Here is a 16,762-nt window from a genome sequence, read left to right as displayed (position 1 = left end):
GTGTTCATTGTTGGATCCGTGGGTCGGCATATTATCCACGGTTGTCCTGACAGGGGGCTTAGTCTTTTTTTTTATATATATAACTATCCTTGGAAGAAGATTGATGCTTGTCAAAATGGGCTTGCTCCCACAGAGTAGTGCTGAAATGGCACAAATTCCATTGCCAGTTTGTCACAAAGCCAGCCTATTCTTTGGACAACCAAGGTTTTTAAAATGACCAGAGCTCAAAAATATACAAAACAGTTTATTTGCACACAAGCCAGAAATATGGACACTGAGACTTTGCATAATTGTAGGACATTTACATATAAATTATTTGGAAATTTTATGGAAAAAGTTGGCAAATGCTTTGCAACCATACTGCCAAAACCTATTTGCACAAAGATCACACCCCCTCCCCCCCACCATTAATCAGCACATCTCATCTTAAATAAGCCCACAATTACACATCTGGAAACTGTCCAATCAATCGGTTGCCTAAAGGACCCCATGCACACTTAATCCAACAGTCAGTTCATGGAAAAAGGAGGCTAAAGCTCATGCAGACATTCTTAAATAAAATTGAAGTATTCAGAGAAAAAAGAAAATACATGACCTACAGTCTTTATAGTGAAAGATATTCCTTCACACAGATCCATAGAAATGGCACTATTGAAAGAAACAGTGACAGGCCTTAAAGATTGTGATTATTCCACACACTGACAAGATGCATCTCTTTTTGCATATGTATTGTAGTCTACTGGAATAACCTTGAGGGGTCAAATATTATCCTCAAACTTTTTATCCAAGATTTGTCTGTCGGCTATTTCAGCCATATACATGCCTTCTACTACAAAGAAAGCCCAGTAATACCCTTTTTTAAACAGAGAAATAATAAAGTTTTTATGTATTTATTTAGCTCCTCCAATCACTATGCTTCTGGTGTCTAGAGATGTTCCTGTTTCTGAAGCCCAGCCAGTTTCAAATTGACTGTTATTCACAGGCAAGGAATCAAAAAGAACCTTGCAGCTCTTTGTTCTTAAACAATAGATAACAGACTGCAGAACAGATAAACATGCCATGATTGCCTTGCACAGAAGTGAAACCTTTTACAGTATAATTTGATGCCTTTCAAAAGCAAGTATTCACAGAACTGAGATTTTTTTTTTCCTCGAAGTGCGACTACTGGTTTATACATTCAGTTCCACCTTTATATTGAGCAGTGTTACCATTTATAGTCGTTATGCAGCATTCAGCATTCACAAGTCGTCACTGTGGTACATTACAATGCAAAAGCATTGAACAACATTATACAAAAACTTCACTGTGATAAGTTCACTCAGTTCAACATAGAGTAGATTCATCAAAATGCAGTATTCTTTACAAAGGCCTGTTGCCCACATCATTTAGAATTTAAATAGCATCCCGAAAGTTTGAAGCATTTGTGCATTGTCTTTTGTATTCACAATGTAGAACAGAATATTGAACTCAGAATTATTATTATTATTATTATTATTATTATTATTATTATTATGTAAATCCAGCAAGTTATTGTAATTGATGGAGAAAAGTATATTGATTTCATTATATAAATCCTTTTGGAAATTTTCTTCAACGCCTTCAGTTTTTTTTTTTTTTTTTTTCTTGTTTTGTGCATTATCTTAAACTGAACCCATTGTGAAGATAACAGATGTTGGCAGATTAAATTAAACCTCAACCCAATCAGAGATGACCAATTAAGAGTGTTCTTCTGGCATTGCATTTAAGAGAAAAAGCAAAGGAAGGTGGTAACTTTGTGTTTGTACTGCATTTTCACACACAATATAATTATCACTTTCAGGTCACACCTCATGTTTGCTGTCCTTGTAATGCCCTGGTGAACACTTCAGTAAAATTAAAGTGAAAATATGTTAAAGATTTCAGGCATGATTTTGTAAGGCCAGTGACGCGGTGGAAACTTTAATAACTTATCCTCAGCTGAATAAATACAGATGAGATAGTCTTCTTCCAGAAACCAATGTACTTCATAAATGTACCTTTTTCTGTTACAAGTTCCAGTAGTGTGTATGGCAAGCCTTCTACTTTACCTTTAGGAATAATTTTTTTTAGAAGGACAGACATAATGACATAGTCATATTAGTAGTAGTAGTAGTAGTAGTAGTAGCATTAGTAGTAGCAGTAGTTGTAGTAGTAGTAGTAGTAGTAGTAGTAGTAGTAGTAGTAAGATGATGAATGTACAGATATCCTGTGGTATTCAATCTGAGCATTTCTGCTGTTTTTGTTTAAGGCTGTAGTTGCTGTCTGCAGTAAACTTTCAGCTCCATAATCAAGATTTAATGATTAATCTATCGCTCATAATAAAAATGCCAATATTAGGTATCTTTCAGCAATTAGCCACTGTGGGTCAATTGCAGTGTGGTTGGCTGGAGTTTGAACCTCAGGTTTAAAACCTATAGACCACAGATTTATATAGCTGTTCTAGTTATAATTCAGTTCTGTGGTTAAGATGTTTAACCCTGTGATTTAAAGTCCAGCTAAGCACACTGCCATTGACACTATATGTTTAATATAAACCTTATTAACTGCTATAGCTGTGCAGAACAGTATTTTTGAAGCACATAGGGGGAGACTCATTAACTCAGATAACAATACAATGTATTATTTCAAACTAGAAACACAGCTTTGAGACTATATTTCTTATAAGGCTTGTGGGGTATATACCTTAGCATCTTAGCAATTACAGTTAATTTAGTTACAGTTAATGTGTTTTTTTTGTTTTTTTTGTTTTTGTATTCTAATGCTAATATAGTGTCCAGGAAGGATGCATACAGGTCTCAAAGAAGTATATCTGAGGGTGGGGGGGTGGGGGGGGGGGCTTGACGGTGACCCCCAGGCAGTAAGAGCATTATGATGTTAATGTAAAACGATGCATGGACACATCACACCCTCATGGCCAATTCAAATATCAACAATTCTTCTTTTATACAGATTTTTAGGTATGATTAAACATATCACAACTGTTTGAAATCTTCAGCATACCTTTTTTGATGCATTAGAGTGCTTGAACCCAGTTTAGAAAGGGTTAGAAACTGAATAACTTGAGTGAATGAAGTTGACACGTGTACTGTCATATCCTCTATGTGTATTCCATTATCTGCATCTGCAACACCATTGCATGAGAAATTGGTATATTCAGTCAGCTGGGGGGAACCTTAAGCTTTGAGTTCCTGTGGCACACCTGCATTCATGGTTGTGTCTCTATAATGAGTAGAATTACTGGCCAGTACAACTAGGTGCACTTGGAACACCGGAATGGGCCACAAAGGGGTTTTAACACATCTTCCAACCACTAATGGACTTTACCATCACAAACCACAATGTCATCAATGGAGAAGTATTCATCTTCCTAGTGACATGCAGTCCCATCGGTATCACTCTCCTCCTTCACCGTAAATCATGTGCTTTACAAATACATACTGTGCCGCTCCTCATGTCCAAAATTGCAATAATTATATTTGCCTTCAGTCTATACCAGCTTTTCATAATGGTCCTTTTTGCGACGGGTCCTTAATTGAATTAAGAGGTCAGTCATTCACATTGCTGTTTGTTTCAGTTTAATTTCAGGCTGTGGAAGACTACAAAAGTTAGCACTAATCAAGTCCATTTGGTGATTTAGCATTGTGAAAGATATAATACTTCACATTCAGAGAACTTCCTGGAAGGTTTTATAGGCAATATTTGCGGATTGAAAGAAAAAATGTGTCCTTTAACTGTAAAAAGTCACATTTCCTCTTTCAGATTGCTTATGCAAATGTCACACCCTGTATTAGATAGGGGTATCCAGTCCAAGTTCTGATTCAAAAACTGCATCACTGCAGTAATGTTCCTAGGATTAGGGAAGCATTGCAAAATCAAGTTATAAAGTAACTTCTGCTTCAGTAGATTAATTAGTCAAAGTTCAAATAAAACTGCAAAGAGTGCATATAAAGTGGTCACCATGAATGAATTGCCATTGAATTCATTTTCTCATACCAATGCCAAAATCAGGGAAATGAGAACTTCTGTGTTAATCTATGCTATCTTTTGATATCCATAATTAAATAAAGACACTCAATTATGTATATAAAGGAAAGCAATCTAGTTAAAGATGTGTGTATCTTAAACTTTGTTCACGAAGTCTACTGGAAATGAAATCCTATTATTTTGATCATATTTTCTTTTACAATTGGGCTGAATGTTCTATGGGTCCAGAAACATTTTCTTCTCTTTTAATTAACCGCGCAGACCAAATGTACTGTGCAAGGATGTATCGCCTAAAAGACAGGGACGGTGGCCAGGTTCCAGGGTGCGCAGACAGGGGAGAATTCTCAGGGTGAATTTTCCTGGTTTCCCCCCCCCCCCTCTCCAGGATCCTGGAGCTGCAGGAGAAAGGCGACCTGGACATCCTGAAGCAGAAGTGGTGGCCGCGCACGGGCCGCTGCGACCTGAACAGCCACGCCAGCGCGCAGCCGGACGGGCGGGCGCTGAAGCTGCACAGCTTCGCCGGCGTCTTCTGCATTCTGGCCGCCGGGCTGCTGCTGGCCTGCCTGGTGGCCGGCCTGGAGATGTGGTGGAAGGGCAACCGCTGCCGGCAAGAGCAGCCCAAAGAGGTGACCGAGCACCGAGCCAGAAGGACTGAGCAGGGGGAGGACACTGCCACACTCTACTTTAAGGATCCAGCCGCAGACGCAAGCCCCGACTTAGTCGAGCTCCAGTACACGCAGTTATAGGTGTGCCCTGGTGAAATCAAAATTGGTCTCCGAAAATGAAATCGTTCTGTTATGTACGACCTCTTTTTATTTTCTTAATAAGCCTTCATTGTTAAAATAAGGTTGTGATATTCCCGGGAATATTCATAGAACCACGTGGAATCTTGGAACTTTCGGGAAAATTGGGAATTACTTTTTTTTCTCTCTCCCCCATTATTAAATTTCATTGCCCCATATAATTGGTCTGTAGTAAATAGTGCTGAATGTGTCTGAGGTAACTCAATGGCACATTTAACAAGTTTCTCCACAACAGTATTTTCTTCCTTTGAAGTATGTTCCCATGGACAAACCCCAGATTAATACACCTAGGAGTACCTAAGCCTGGTTTGTGCAGTTTGGAGAACACAGGTCTGATGAAAGGAAAATACTGTTGTTGCAAATTTTTAGTCTCGCTAATGAGTTATCACATATGCAATGCCAAAAGGAATTGGAGACTCAGTTCTCAAGCTTTTACAGGACTGCTCTTTTATTAGCAGATTTTGACATCCTTGATCCATCTCATATTCATTTAAATGTAAAACTATTACTTGAAACACCAAGTATGTACTAATTATTCTTCACACTTGATTTATAAATTAGATATTTAACTCAATCCCTGCTTATGCCAGGGGCACATTTATTAAATCATGTTAAGATAGTTATGACAGGATGAATGCTGAAGACACATCCTCTGTTATTGATTTAATATTCACTGTGAAAAACAAGCAAGAATGATTGTGGATTCCTAAAAGTTTCCCTTGAAGGTGTCCAAGACTCCTTAAAATTCTGCACCTTTTTCGCAATCCAAAACCCAGTTCCCAGAGTGAAAAAGGTTTTTTTCTCTCTCTCTCTCTTCTTTTCTTTAACTTTTTTTTTGTTGAAAGATCTATATATTATTATCTTCATTATCTGAAAGGAGACAAAACATGACAAACTGACCTCTTAGCAAATGTGTGTGGATCAACAGGGATCATCATTTTATTTTTCTATTTTTATACTTTTAAGAGTCATAACAAAAGTTAGAGTAAACTTCAGCTATTCAGTGCCAAAAAAACTGTATTTGGAATATCTGCTCAAGCCCCTTCTATGTTGACATGTTTTAACTCCACCCCACCTGTGAGAGATGTTGTCCCTGTGCATGTGGCAGTTGGACAGGGGAGGCTTGACTTGGATCCATAAACTAAAGTGTGGGCAAACAAAGATACTTGCATGGGGCTGACTGTTCAAACCACCACAGCAATAAGAACCACAAATATGTCAGACCAGTCCATAATCCCTAGTAATTCACTGTGTGACATCTTATTGCAATTATATGTCAATGTGGACACGCTGTACAAATATTTTTCTCTATTCATTATTCTTTATGATCTCGTGCAGGTTACTAAGGATTACAGACTGGCAAGGGTATCTGGTCCATTGACATATAATGATATTACAACTGCTTCATCGGAAGGGAGGAAGGACATTTGGACAGAGAGAGAGAGAAACTGGGATGAAGCAGAAGCTATTGATACAGGTCAGAATAGACCTCCTAAGATCTGATGTGTGCTGCCAATGGGGGGGGAGGGGGCGTGTCCAACCATCCCAGCACAGGCACACCATACTCCCCCGCCCCCACCCTGCCACCACTCCTGTCACTTATTGTTTCTAGATTATTGATTTTATTTAATTTCTTGCACATTTCTTAATATTCATTTGCCAATGTGTTATTGCATGACAAAAAGGGGTAACCCCAAAATTGAGGGATAGCAATGGAACAGGGGGAGAGAATCCATGAACTTGCTGTGCAGAGACCATAGTAATGTCTCCAAGACTCCCGTCTGTCTTTAGAAACAGTTAATTTAACTGTAAGGATTAATCAGGAACAGGGATTCCCTTTATGCTGCATAATGTAACTCTGGGATTCCACTTCAACAGTCCCATAATGTCAGTAACACTTTTGCTATTTTGATTGGCATTATATTTGCATGAAGCATGAAAGAAAGCCTTTGTTTGTTGTGTTGTGTTTGCTTATAAGTTAGCACCACCGTCATAAAACATTCATACAGTTTAATTGGCGCCTTTTCTTTGATTTGGAGTGCTGCCAGTGCAATGCAATTAGTTTCCTTTTTATGCTGGTACACTAAAACTGTAATCCTGTCTGGGATCATTTAATGAGCCTGAGTTTTTAAAAAAATTATTATTGTGAAAAAAAAAATGTTCCAGATTGATATCATCTATGTTTCTGGTTATCTCCAAAGATAATGTCCATAAACTTTAACGACCATTCCTTGCTGCTGTAGTTCTCTTAGCAAATCCCAAAAGCAAGCGACATTTTGTAATTAAATTTGGAACTAACTGTAGATGCGTGACAGAATTCCTTGAATTATATAGCTTTTTGCAGCGGAAATTACACATTTTCTCAAGTATGTGAGCAGTAAAGCGTTGGTCAGGTGGTGGACCCATTCACAACTTGTGCAAAAGCTTTACCTTTGACTTGCAAGTGTAGGCCATTTAGTAAAAACGCAACACCAGTGCCTCCAAATTGCTCAGACCCCTGGCCTACTGCGCTTACCATCATATACTTCCATTTTATATACAGTAGAGTCCATAACTGCTTGGACAGTCACACAATTTTTGTTGTATTGGCTCTGCGCTCCCGAACATTTGACTTGAAATAATACAATGAATTTGAGGTTAAAGTGCAGATGGTCAGCTTTAATTTGACGGTATTTACATCCATATCCAGTGATCCATGTAGGAATTGCAGCCCTTTTTTATAAATAGGCCTCGCATTTTTGGGGAGCGAAAATACTTGGACAGTTGGCTGTGCAGCTGTTTCTTGGCCAGCTGTGTATCTTTGCATCATTAGTGCCTGCACAAGAAAGCTAACAACAGTTGTAGAACTGATTCTAGGTGTGGGATTTGCATTTGGAATTGCTGTTGCTGTTTTCTCTCAACAAGAGGACCAAATAAGTGCCACGCTAGTAAAGCAGGTGACCATGAGGCTGAAAAATCTGAACAATTCAATCAGTTGCATAGCCAAAACAGTGTATGTTTCAAAATCAACTGTTTGATACATTGTTAAGAAGCAAGAAAGCACTGGTGAGCTGAGCAATAGCAAACAACCTTGTAGACTACGGAAGACCACTGTAGTAGATGACCGAAGAATACTGTGATGAAGAACGCTTTTTCAACTGCTGAACAGATAAAGAACACTCTCCAGGATGTAGGCATTCTAGAACTTATGGACAGTCTCACGAACACATGATATTAGCCTGTATCAAAGTGATAGAAAGAGAAAAGTGTGGAGAAAAAAAGGAACTGCTCATGATCCAAAGTATACTTTCTCATCAGTGAAAGATGGTGGAGGTACTGTTATGACTTGGGCATGTATGGCTGCCTCTGGAACTGGCTTACTTGAATTTATTGATTATGTGACTGCTGGCAGTGGCAGCACAATGAGTACTGAAGTGTACAAACATTTTATCTACTCCAGTCCAACAAAATACCTCAAAATTCACTGGACAGCGCTTTACCTTGCTCCAGGACAATGACCCCAAACATTCTGCTATGGAAACAAAGGAGTTTTTCAGGGCCAAAAAGTGGAGTGTTCTTGACAGGCAAAGTGAATCACATGACCTGAATCCAATTGAACTTCCTTTCAACTTGCTCAAGGAAGAGTGAAGTCAAAAAGCCCCCTAAACAAGCAGGAACTGAAGATGTTTGCTGTACAAGTCTGACAAAGCATCACCGGGGAAGATGCATAGTGTTTGACGATGCCTATGGGTCACAGACTTCAGGCAAAGGATTTGCAACCAAGTATGAAATACGACAGCTTTATTTCAGATATATATTATTCTTGCTCCCCTAAAATTTGGGGTCTATGTAAAAAAGGGTCTGCAATTGCTATGCATACTATGCACTGTAGAAGAGCACAGTGAAAATTGCAAGGTTATGAGATATTCTGTGGTTCAAATATTAATACATTTTAAATACTAATTGGAGAAAATTAAACCCACAAAAGGTAAACGGTTTTTACTTGAATTAATTTTAGATTGGATGAATATTTTAGCCCACTGTCATCTCATTTCAGTTTAATATTAAAACCTGTTTCATTAGTTGTAAAACTATCATTGGTTTTTCTTAGTGAATCCCTTCATGATATTTTTTTAAAATTCTAATCACATTTATTTAACTTGTGAAGACACGTTTTAGAATTTATCAGAATCTGGTGGCAATGCTGCTCTCTCCAAACAACCAAACCAAATATCTAAAATATTTCCTTGTGTTTTTGCAATAGTGTCCTCAGCTGTAGAGACATGTCCACTCTGTTCTGAGCCACAGTTAATGGCCCACATATAGTGCCTACATTTTAAGTGCATCACCATAACATTTTGAAATGAAAAACATAATTTGCTACTTTTTTTGCTTGTTTTGTTTTCTTGTTTTTCTGGAGATGATATCCGTATGATATAGCAGAGTAGAGTACCCATAAAAATGCCCACATACCACCAGTCTGTGTCAGCTATTTGTCCTGCACCTTCTGTTGCAGTTTTGGCTGTGTCTCACCCCCTGTTCCGTAAAAGCCCAGTGGCCATTGTTTGAACCATGCCAGTCCTTTGTTTCCCCTGCATGAGTGTAACCATTGAAAATCAGCCCTTATCACATCTGAATTGGAGAATGCAAGCCTTGTTCAAAAGGCAGTGTGACGTGTGCTTTCAGTCAAAATTTTTATTCACTCAATAGTGGCTGACGCAGCAAAATGCCCCATGGCGAATTTTGTTATCCTAGCGTAGGTTTCTTTATTTTTGGTGTTTTTTTTATGTGTAGCAATCAGAAATGCTGTTTTGTGTGTGTAGAACATAGTGCAGATATATTGCTTTGCTTTGTAAACTGTTGTGGCTCTGTTATGGCTTGTAATTCATTGTTGTTCCATTACCTTTGCAAAATGATATGGATAATTCTGATTTTTGAAGAGCTTCATAAATTGAAATTGAAGACCTTCATAAATATGACACTCCACATCTGGGGAACTTGGTGAGGAATGTTTGATTGTATATCCTTTAAGATAGGTGCAGGAGCCAAGTAATGTTTCATGGGACTTTGCCATACATGTAACAAAAGTATGAGGTAATCTTTTATGACAACACTACCATGACTATGCAGTTCCCTATTAATTTTTTTTTCTTTAGTGTAGATAGGACCATTGTTTCCCTCCTTCCTCTTCCCCTATAGTTTTGTCCGATTATGAATGATGGCTCAGTAAAAGCTCATAATGGGAGGAACTACTATGGACTGTCAATCCCAGACTCCTTTGAGCCAACTGAAAGCCCCTCCATAACATAAAGACTATGATTTGCATTGAATTGTCTGGCTTGCCCATCAGTTCATTCATGCACTGGAATTGTTTAGATTTCCTGTGCAAGTTTTTCTATTATCATCTCATCTTTGTGTGTGTGTGTGCGTTTGAGCAAATGCTCCTGTATTAAATGCTTAATATAGGAGTGTTAATAGGGATACTTGTCTGTAACAATGGCACCCCTTCAGGCAGCTTTGCCTAACTGCACCCTGACTGTCGAGGGCACCTTTTTTGCAGGCTCCGTCAGCAACAGAGATTTGTCCAGATTGGTGCTGACTCTGCGGTTTTTAAAGGGGCTGGAGGCTGCCTTATGTTGGCCAGATCACAGACACATTGGTCTAATTCTCAGGTTTTGTCCCCTTTAATTTCTCTCAATTTGAGCCCTGTCCATCTGTGGCATCTGTCCCTCTGACCATGGCTAGAGGGGAAAAAACATTTCAGTGCATCTGTGTTAAATGAACACTTCACTGTATTGGCAGAAGGAGCATTGGGTGAGGTGTGCTTGCACAGTAATAATGATAATGGATTGCATTTATATAGTAAATGATCTCATCTCATGATCTCAAAAACATTACATTATCGGAATGAAACTCACCTCAGCCACCACAGCAACTGTGTGGGTAATACACCGAAGTCATTATTACACATGCCCTGAACTTCTGACCACAGGCAGTGGATGGTTATAGCTGTGGATGATTCAGCCAATCCCACATCACTTGGTGCTCTGGGACTCTATTTTGTCTTGGCTGGTCAAGGGTGTCCCACCCCCTTGGTCTGAATACTGACCTGAACCTCTGGTTCTGATATGTGGTTAATTCATTGCATATAGGTAGTTGAAGGCCACATTTAGTGATTTTTTTTTTTTCTACAGTCTTGTCTCTTCTGTTGCCATTCGGTCAGTCGGTGGATTGACCTCGCCTCTCTGAGAAAATGTATTAAATTAAATGGACACACTGACTCACGCCAAGCCTTAGGCATCCGTACTGCGCAAAAGGAATGTCACCATGCTTCCCTCCCTTGAAACGTGGTTCACTGTGGCTCCCACAGGTTTAAATGCTGCTCGGCTCCTGCACCAGTCTCATTTATTCAAGAATGCTTTACCCTCTTGATCCAAATATAAAATAAAGTCTGTTGTAAAGGTGGGCCAAATTTGATTTCCAAGTGCACATTCTATGCATTACCCTATTTCACCAGAATCCCGGTTAGCAGTTAACCACTCAAATTCGGATTGGCCTTGCTAAAAAAAAGAAAGAATTTGTACAAAGTACAGGCTATTCAAGCAGAAGCGACTTTTGAAAGAATTGACTTCGAAAAAAGGAAAAAAAAGGAATGACATTTGTTGCATGGAGCTTCAGATGCTGAAAACCTCCTGGAATAGCAGGTCTCAGCCTCTCTGTCCCTCCCTCCCCCTCTCTCTCTCTCACCTTTATAGGACAAGGAGGTGAATCTGGAACAGGTACACCGGCGTATGAACAGTCTTATGGACGAGGACATGGCGCACAAGCAGATCCCCGCCCCGTCTATCGAGATCTCTGCGCTGGACATCGGCAGCATGCAGCCCAGCCAGCAGCTGGAGTCTGTGCGGGACTACCCGGGCACGGGGCTGTCTGTGAGCACCTTCCTCCCGGAGCAGGGTCATGGGGTGGGCAGGACGCTAGCACAGGGCCCTGGCAGCACCCTCCCCCTCCCCCTCAGCAGCTCCACCATCCCCTCCATTCAGTGCAAGCACAGATCCCCCAACGGGGGTCTCTTTCGTCAGAGTCCCGTCAAGACACCCATGCCAATGTCATACCAGTCAGTTCCCGGAGGACCCATCCCAGAAGCCATTGAGTCTACCCACAGTACTTCCATCTGATCCCATCCAATCACAGCTCCTCCAGCCTGGTTTGGTGAAAAAAAAAAGAAAAATAAACATAAAAAAAGAAAATGGAAAAAAAGGAATAAAAAGCAGAGATTTTTATTACCAGTTCACAAAAAAAGCAAAACAAAAATATAAAGAAAATCATTCATTTTTCTTGTATATATTTGTAAATACTGAAAGAATGGAGTGAGGTAAAAGTGTATTTTGAATATTCTCAATTTTTGAAGTTGAGTTAAAAAAAACAAAAAAGATAAAAAATTACAAAAAATGACTGTTTGAATGGCTTTGTAAATTTTGTTCTATATAAATAAAGCAAATTCCTTGTGATTGTTTTCTAAGTGCCCAGTTGAAAGATGTCTCTCTACCAATTATTATTAGATCAATTGTACTCTATAGCTACTTAAAGCAGAACACCGATGGTCATGCACTTCTATGATATTCATAAATCTATTCTTCAGTATCGGAGGAAAACATTTCCAAAGTACATGGTTTTGCTTGTAAAATGTTTTCTGCTTTTTTTTTTGTTGTTTTTTTGTAAAATATTTTATGTTTTGAAGATCAGTTTTCCTCATTTACATTTCCACAGAGCAAAGTAATGTTGGGAATATGACAGCAGGTTTCACTTGTGATTTGATTCCCATGGGCTGCCATTTTTGCCATTTACATATCTAATTAAAGTCCCTACGTTGTTAAAGGAGTATGGTGATGTAGGCAGTAACCCAGTAGAACACAAGCAACCTCCAAAAAAATTAAAATTTTACAAAATGAGTATAAAACATGATCAGTTCTAACCTCGAACCTAAGTGTCAAACTGGCTGTGATGTTCAGATTTCACAACTAAAAGATTAGTCAACTAAATTTGTGGCATACTAACGGCATTAACGGCATACTATGCAGCATTTTTAGCCTTGCTGTGGTCCTGTGTTTACAATAAAATAAGTTTCCTCCTCTGTCTTAAGCCCTGCCCACTCACCTCCAAGTACCCGACTATGACCTAATGTAGCAAGCTGGATAGCTACAGGCTATGTTACTTACAGGCCCAACAGAAAACATGCCAACTCCGCGTCACGTTTCATCCCCATTGTGAATTTCAGCTGTCACTGGTGAGGAAAAGCTATTCCAAGTTTGACTCGGGTTTTTGAAAGAAAGAGCCCTGTCGGCTTGTCGTTTCGCTTCGCTGTACCTGATCCCACCCCACAGGCTCAGTAGCCACACCCTCCCCTTCCCACACAGAAAACAGTATCATACCCAGAACGGTCCCAAACACATTGTAGAAAAAGAAATACAGGCAGAGGAGCATGGATTTGACAGATGTGTGCAAAGACATTTCCATAGATATGTCTGAACATCATAGATATATCTGAACATGGCTATTTTATGTTATTTTCAAGGTAAAAATCCTGCATAGAATGCCTTTAAGTTACAAAGTGGTGTCTAAGACACTGTACATGAGGTTGCTTATTGGAGGAAGGCTAATTATAGTCTAACTGCAGCCTAGCCTAATTTCTGAGTGAACACCATTCAAACAAACTCACTCCTTATCTATATCATCCACAGGAAAAGAAAAACAAAAAACAGCCTGCTTCATTGACATTTTGCGGCTGATCCACAAAAAAATATTTCAGAAAAGTCAAAAGATGGAAGGTTTGCAGACATGGTATGTTTGTAAAAGTTTGCCAAATAACATTAAGACTAAATGGCAGCATTTTCTATGTTTATTGTAACATTCATACAACAGAACTAGTTTAAATTAAACCCCTAACTACCTGAGAATATTCATGGTTGAGACCTGCTTTATTCCTAGAATTGAATCACATTTTAAAGGAAATGTTAGAAATTCCACAAATATTTTATTAAAAATTGAAAAGTATATAATGGCTTATAGTAAAATATTCCTTTCATACTAAAGTATTTGTGAAAGTTGTATACTGGTTTTCCCCGTTATGGACAGTCAAGTATTATATAGCACTAAAGGCAAAGTAGTCTATCATTTGATCTTTTTTTTAATCAGTCATTGAATAACTATAAGTAAACCCAATAAAGAGAGACTGAACTAATGTAATGAGAGTCATATTCAAAATAAGTAAATGGTATATCTTCTGAACACAGTAATAATGTCTTACTTGATTGTCATTTGTTCAATCACATACACTGATGGGTGTACGCGAAACAGGCTTTTATTTATCCAATTTGTTTTGCAATTTTCTGTGGATTAAAGGCTACACAGGCAATATCTGATAAAAATATGAAGTAAACATGGTATGGTATATACAATCTTTAACCAATAGTTTCATAAGTGCAATTAAAATGCAATCATATGTTGTCCTATGGATACATTCTAGTGAATATTGGACCAGTAAGGGTTTTTATTTTATTTTCCTTTTTAAAAAATATTTCAGATATTTGACATATGAATAGAATATGGAAATTTGAAATTTTGAACCATTCTTTTCCAGCAAAGAACTGGTTCTTAGGCAGGGTTTTGATATGATCAATTTGACTATGACATTCCTTAAAAGGCTTCACACGATTTACTGTAACATGGTACAGTATATACATGTAGCATAAAATTCACTGCTTAAATTTACAGCATAGTTTATCTTATTTTCCTATGAAGAAACTGACCGACATTGAATACATAATAAAACTGAACAATGTTCCATGATGGTACGACAGTAATGTAAGGGTAAATGCGATTAGTACTGACTTGATAATAACATGAAGTACTTCAAACGAGATCAAAATAGTCCATGCCTCTCCATTCATACTATTCAGATTGATCTGAAGCACTACAGCCGCTACATTTTGTACAAGCAGTTATTGATGTGAGCCAAAGTGATTCAATTTACACTGTGCATTTCTGAAGGCTAGGGCCTTGACAAGCGTGGACTGTGGTGTGAAGGAGGCAGTAAGGTAACTGTAGGGTTAAGTGTGTCTACCCCGCCTTACTCTGTGTCTCCTTGAGTTCAAATAGGCTACTACTCAAAATATTTCAATGTCATCATGTCAGTCTGGAATATTACATCTGAAGGAGACTCATATTTTATTTATGGATATGCTGCTTGGAGTTTCTTAAACTTTAATAAAGAAATATGGATAACATTGTTGTGGGTGATGTTTCAATAACAGAGTTGTGAGTTCAGTTAAAGTCAGTTAGGTGCAAAATAGCTTATTCAGTCTTGTTTTGACCTGTATCCACACTTGAAAACATTCTAAGCAACATAGTATGCATACATTTTTATATTCAACCAACCACCAATATGGGTAAAGCAATACAACAGCACAAACATTATTATTATTGTATGGTAAATTAGAGTAAAGTAAAATTTTGAATGCGCAAGACACACCAATCAAAGCACAAGACTGGTTACCTCCAAAGTTTATATTTTTCAGTAATTCAACTGACAAATTTATTTTTCAAATAATTACTTTTTTAAGTGACAATTTCAGTAAAAACATTAGTTCACGAACACAAATTAAATGATTTTTTTTTTTTTTTTAATCGTCAAGCATGTGTATTATTCATTCCAGAACATAACAACCGGTTATGGAGACTTTTTCTAAATGGTCGCAGTCTCTTTCTGTGTGGAATGCAAGTTGGCTTGCTTAACTTTGAAATCATTTCTTTCCAGCAGTACTGTGTCAGTGAACAATGCTTATTCCAGCCTGTCCACTTCTGCCAGCAGTTATTTGGTGAATTTTTACTCTAAATATTATTATTGAAATAATCTTCCTACATTTTATTTCATGACCAATGAAACATTTTGAAATAAAATGTTGAAATGAACTGCAAATGTTGAGACTTTAATTTACATTGGGAGACATGTTTTTGGGATGGAAAGAATCATCACCAGTACTGTATCCCTGTAGCAACTAACTAATGTTATTTCAAATTCATATATAGAAATAAAAACAACAAGGTGAATATGTGAATGTCTTAATATAGGAATTTTTATATTTTTAATATGAATTTGATAATATCAGATGGATGAGGTGAGTATCAGTACATGCATCTGTGTAGTTTTATTGAGTTTTCACTAAATTGTGTGTATTTTGCAGTTCCTCATTTCAAATAGAAAATAAATCATAACAATAATGTGTCCATCAGTGCCTGGTCCCCAAATTCCAGGTTCTAACCCCCAAATAACAGCAATCCTTGCATGCACAAGCGGGCCTTCTACCCTTTTGCCCCTTAACAACTTCATGGTCCAAGGCTAAAGATAGATCACTAATCAAGTACTATCAGGGGCATGCAGATGCGTAATCAAAATGCAATGTTTGCCTATCATTCCACTATAATATAAGAACTAGAAATGTCAGCCAACAAAATGATTCCATAGCAACAGCTATTAAACATCCATCCATTTTCTTAAACCATTTATTCCTGCTCATGGTCATAGGGGAATGGGTGCTGAAGCCTATTCCAGCATGCAGTGGGCCAGAGGCAGGCCAATCCATCACAGGGCCCACACACCATTCAGTCTCCCATTCATACTTATGGGCAATTTAGAGCCTGAAATTACTCTACTGTATGCATTTGGACTGTGGGAGTAAACAGAAGTGCCTGGCAGAAACTCACACGGACATGGGGAGAACATGCAAACTCCACACAGAAAGGTCGTCAGTCAGAACTCGAACTCGGTACCTTCCAGCTGTGAGGTGACATTGCTATTCACTGCAACGCCATTCCACTAGCTATTATTTATTTATTATTTATACTGTTGTCTTATGATTACGTCAGTGTGCAAACAGTTTTGTACCTATATGCGACAATTTTGAACTCCATTGCAGTGA

At 38.3% G+C, this 16,762-nt stretch overlaps 1 protein-coding gene across 5 annotated transcripts in view; it reads left to right on the top strand.

Moving 5' to 3' along the window:
- The window catches only part of grid1b (glutamate receptor, ionotropic, delta 1b), a 310,051-nt gene extending 294,981 nt beyond the window's left edge, over positions 1-15,070 (top strand). For 4 of the 5 annotated variants that reach the window (XM_064320650.1, XM_064320654.1, XM_064320651.1 and 1 more), the window contains 3 exons: positions 4,388-4,628; positions 6,144-6,282; positions 11,540-15,070. In XM_064320650.1, the coding sequence (XP_064176720.1) occupies positions 4,388-4,628; positions 6,144-6,282; positions 11,540-11,937 (778 nt within the window). In that variant the 3' untranslated portion in view covers positions 11,938-15,070. The remainder of the gene's footprint in view (positions 1-4,387; positions 4,629-6,143; positions 6,283-11,539) is intronic. The other variant, XM_064320652.1, reaches the window with a different exon arrangement.
- Positions 15,071-16,762: the final 1,692 nt, after the last annotated feature.

The sequence above is a fragment of the Anguilla rostrata genome, chromosome 2, assembly GCF_018555375.3.
Source record: "Anguilla rostrata isolate EN2019 chromosome 2, ASM1855537v3, whole genome shotgun sequence".
In the NCBI taxonomy this organism is placed as follows: Eukaryota; Metazoa; Chordata; class Actinopteri; order Anguilliformes; family Anguillidae; genus Anguilla; species Anguilla rostrata.
This window is presented reverse-complemented; position numbering and strand designations above follow the sequence as displayed.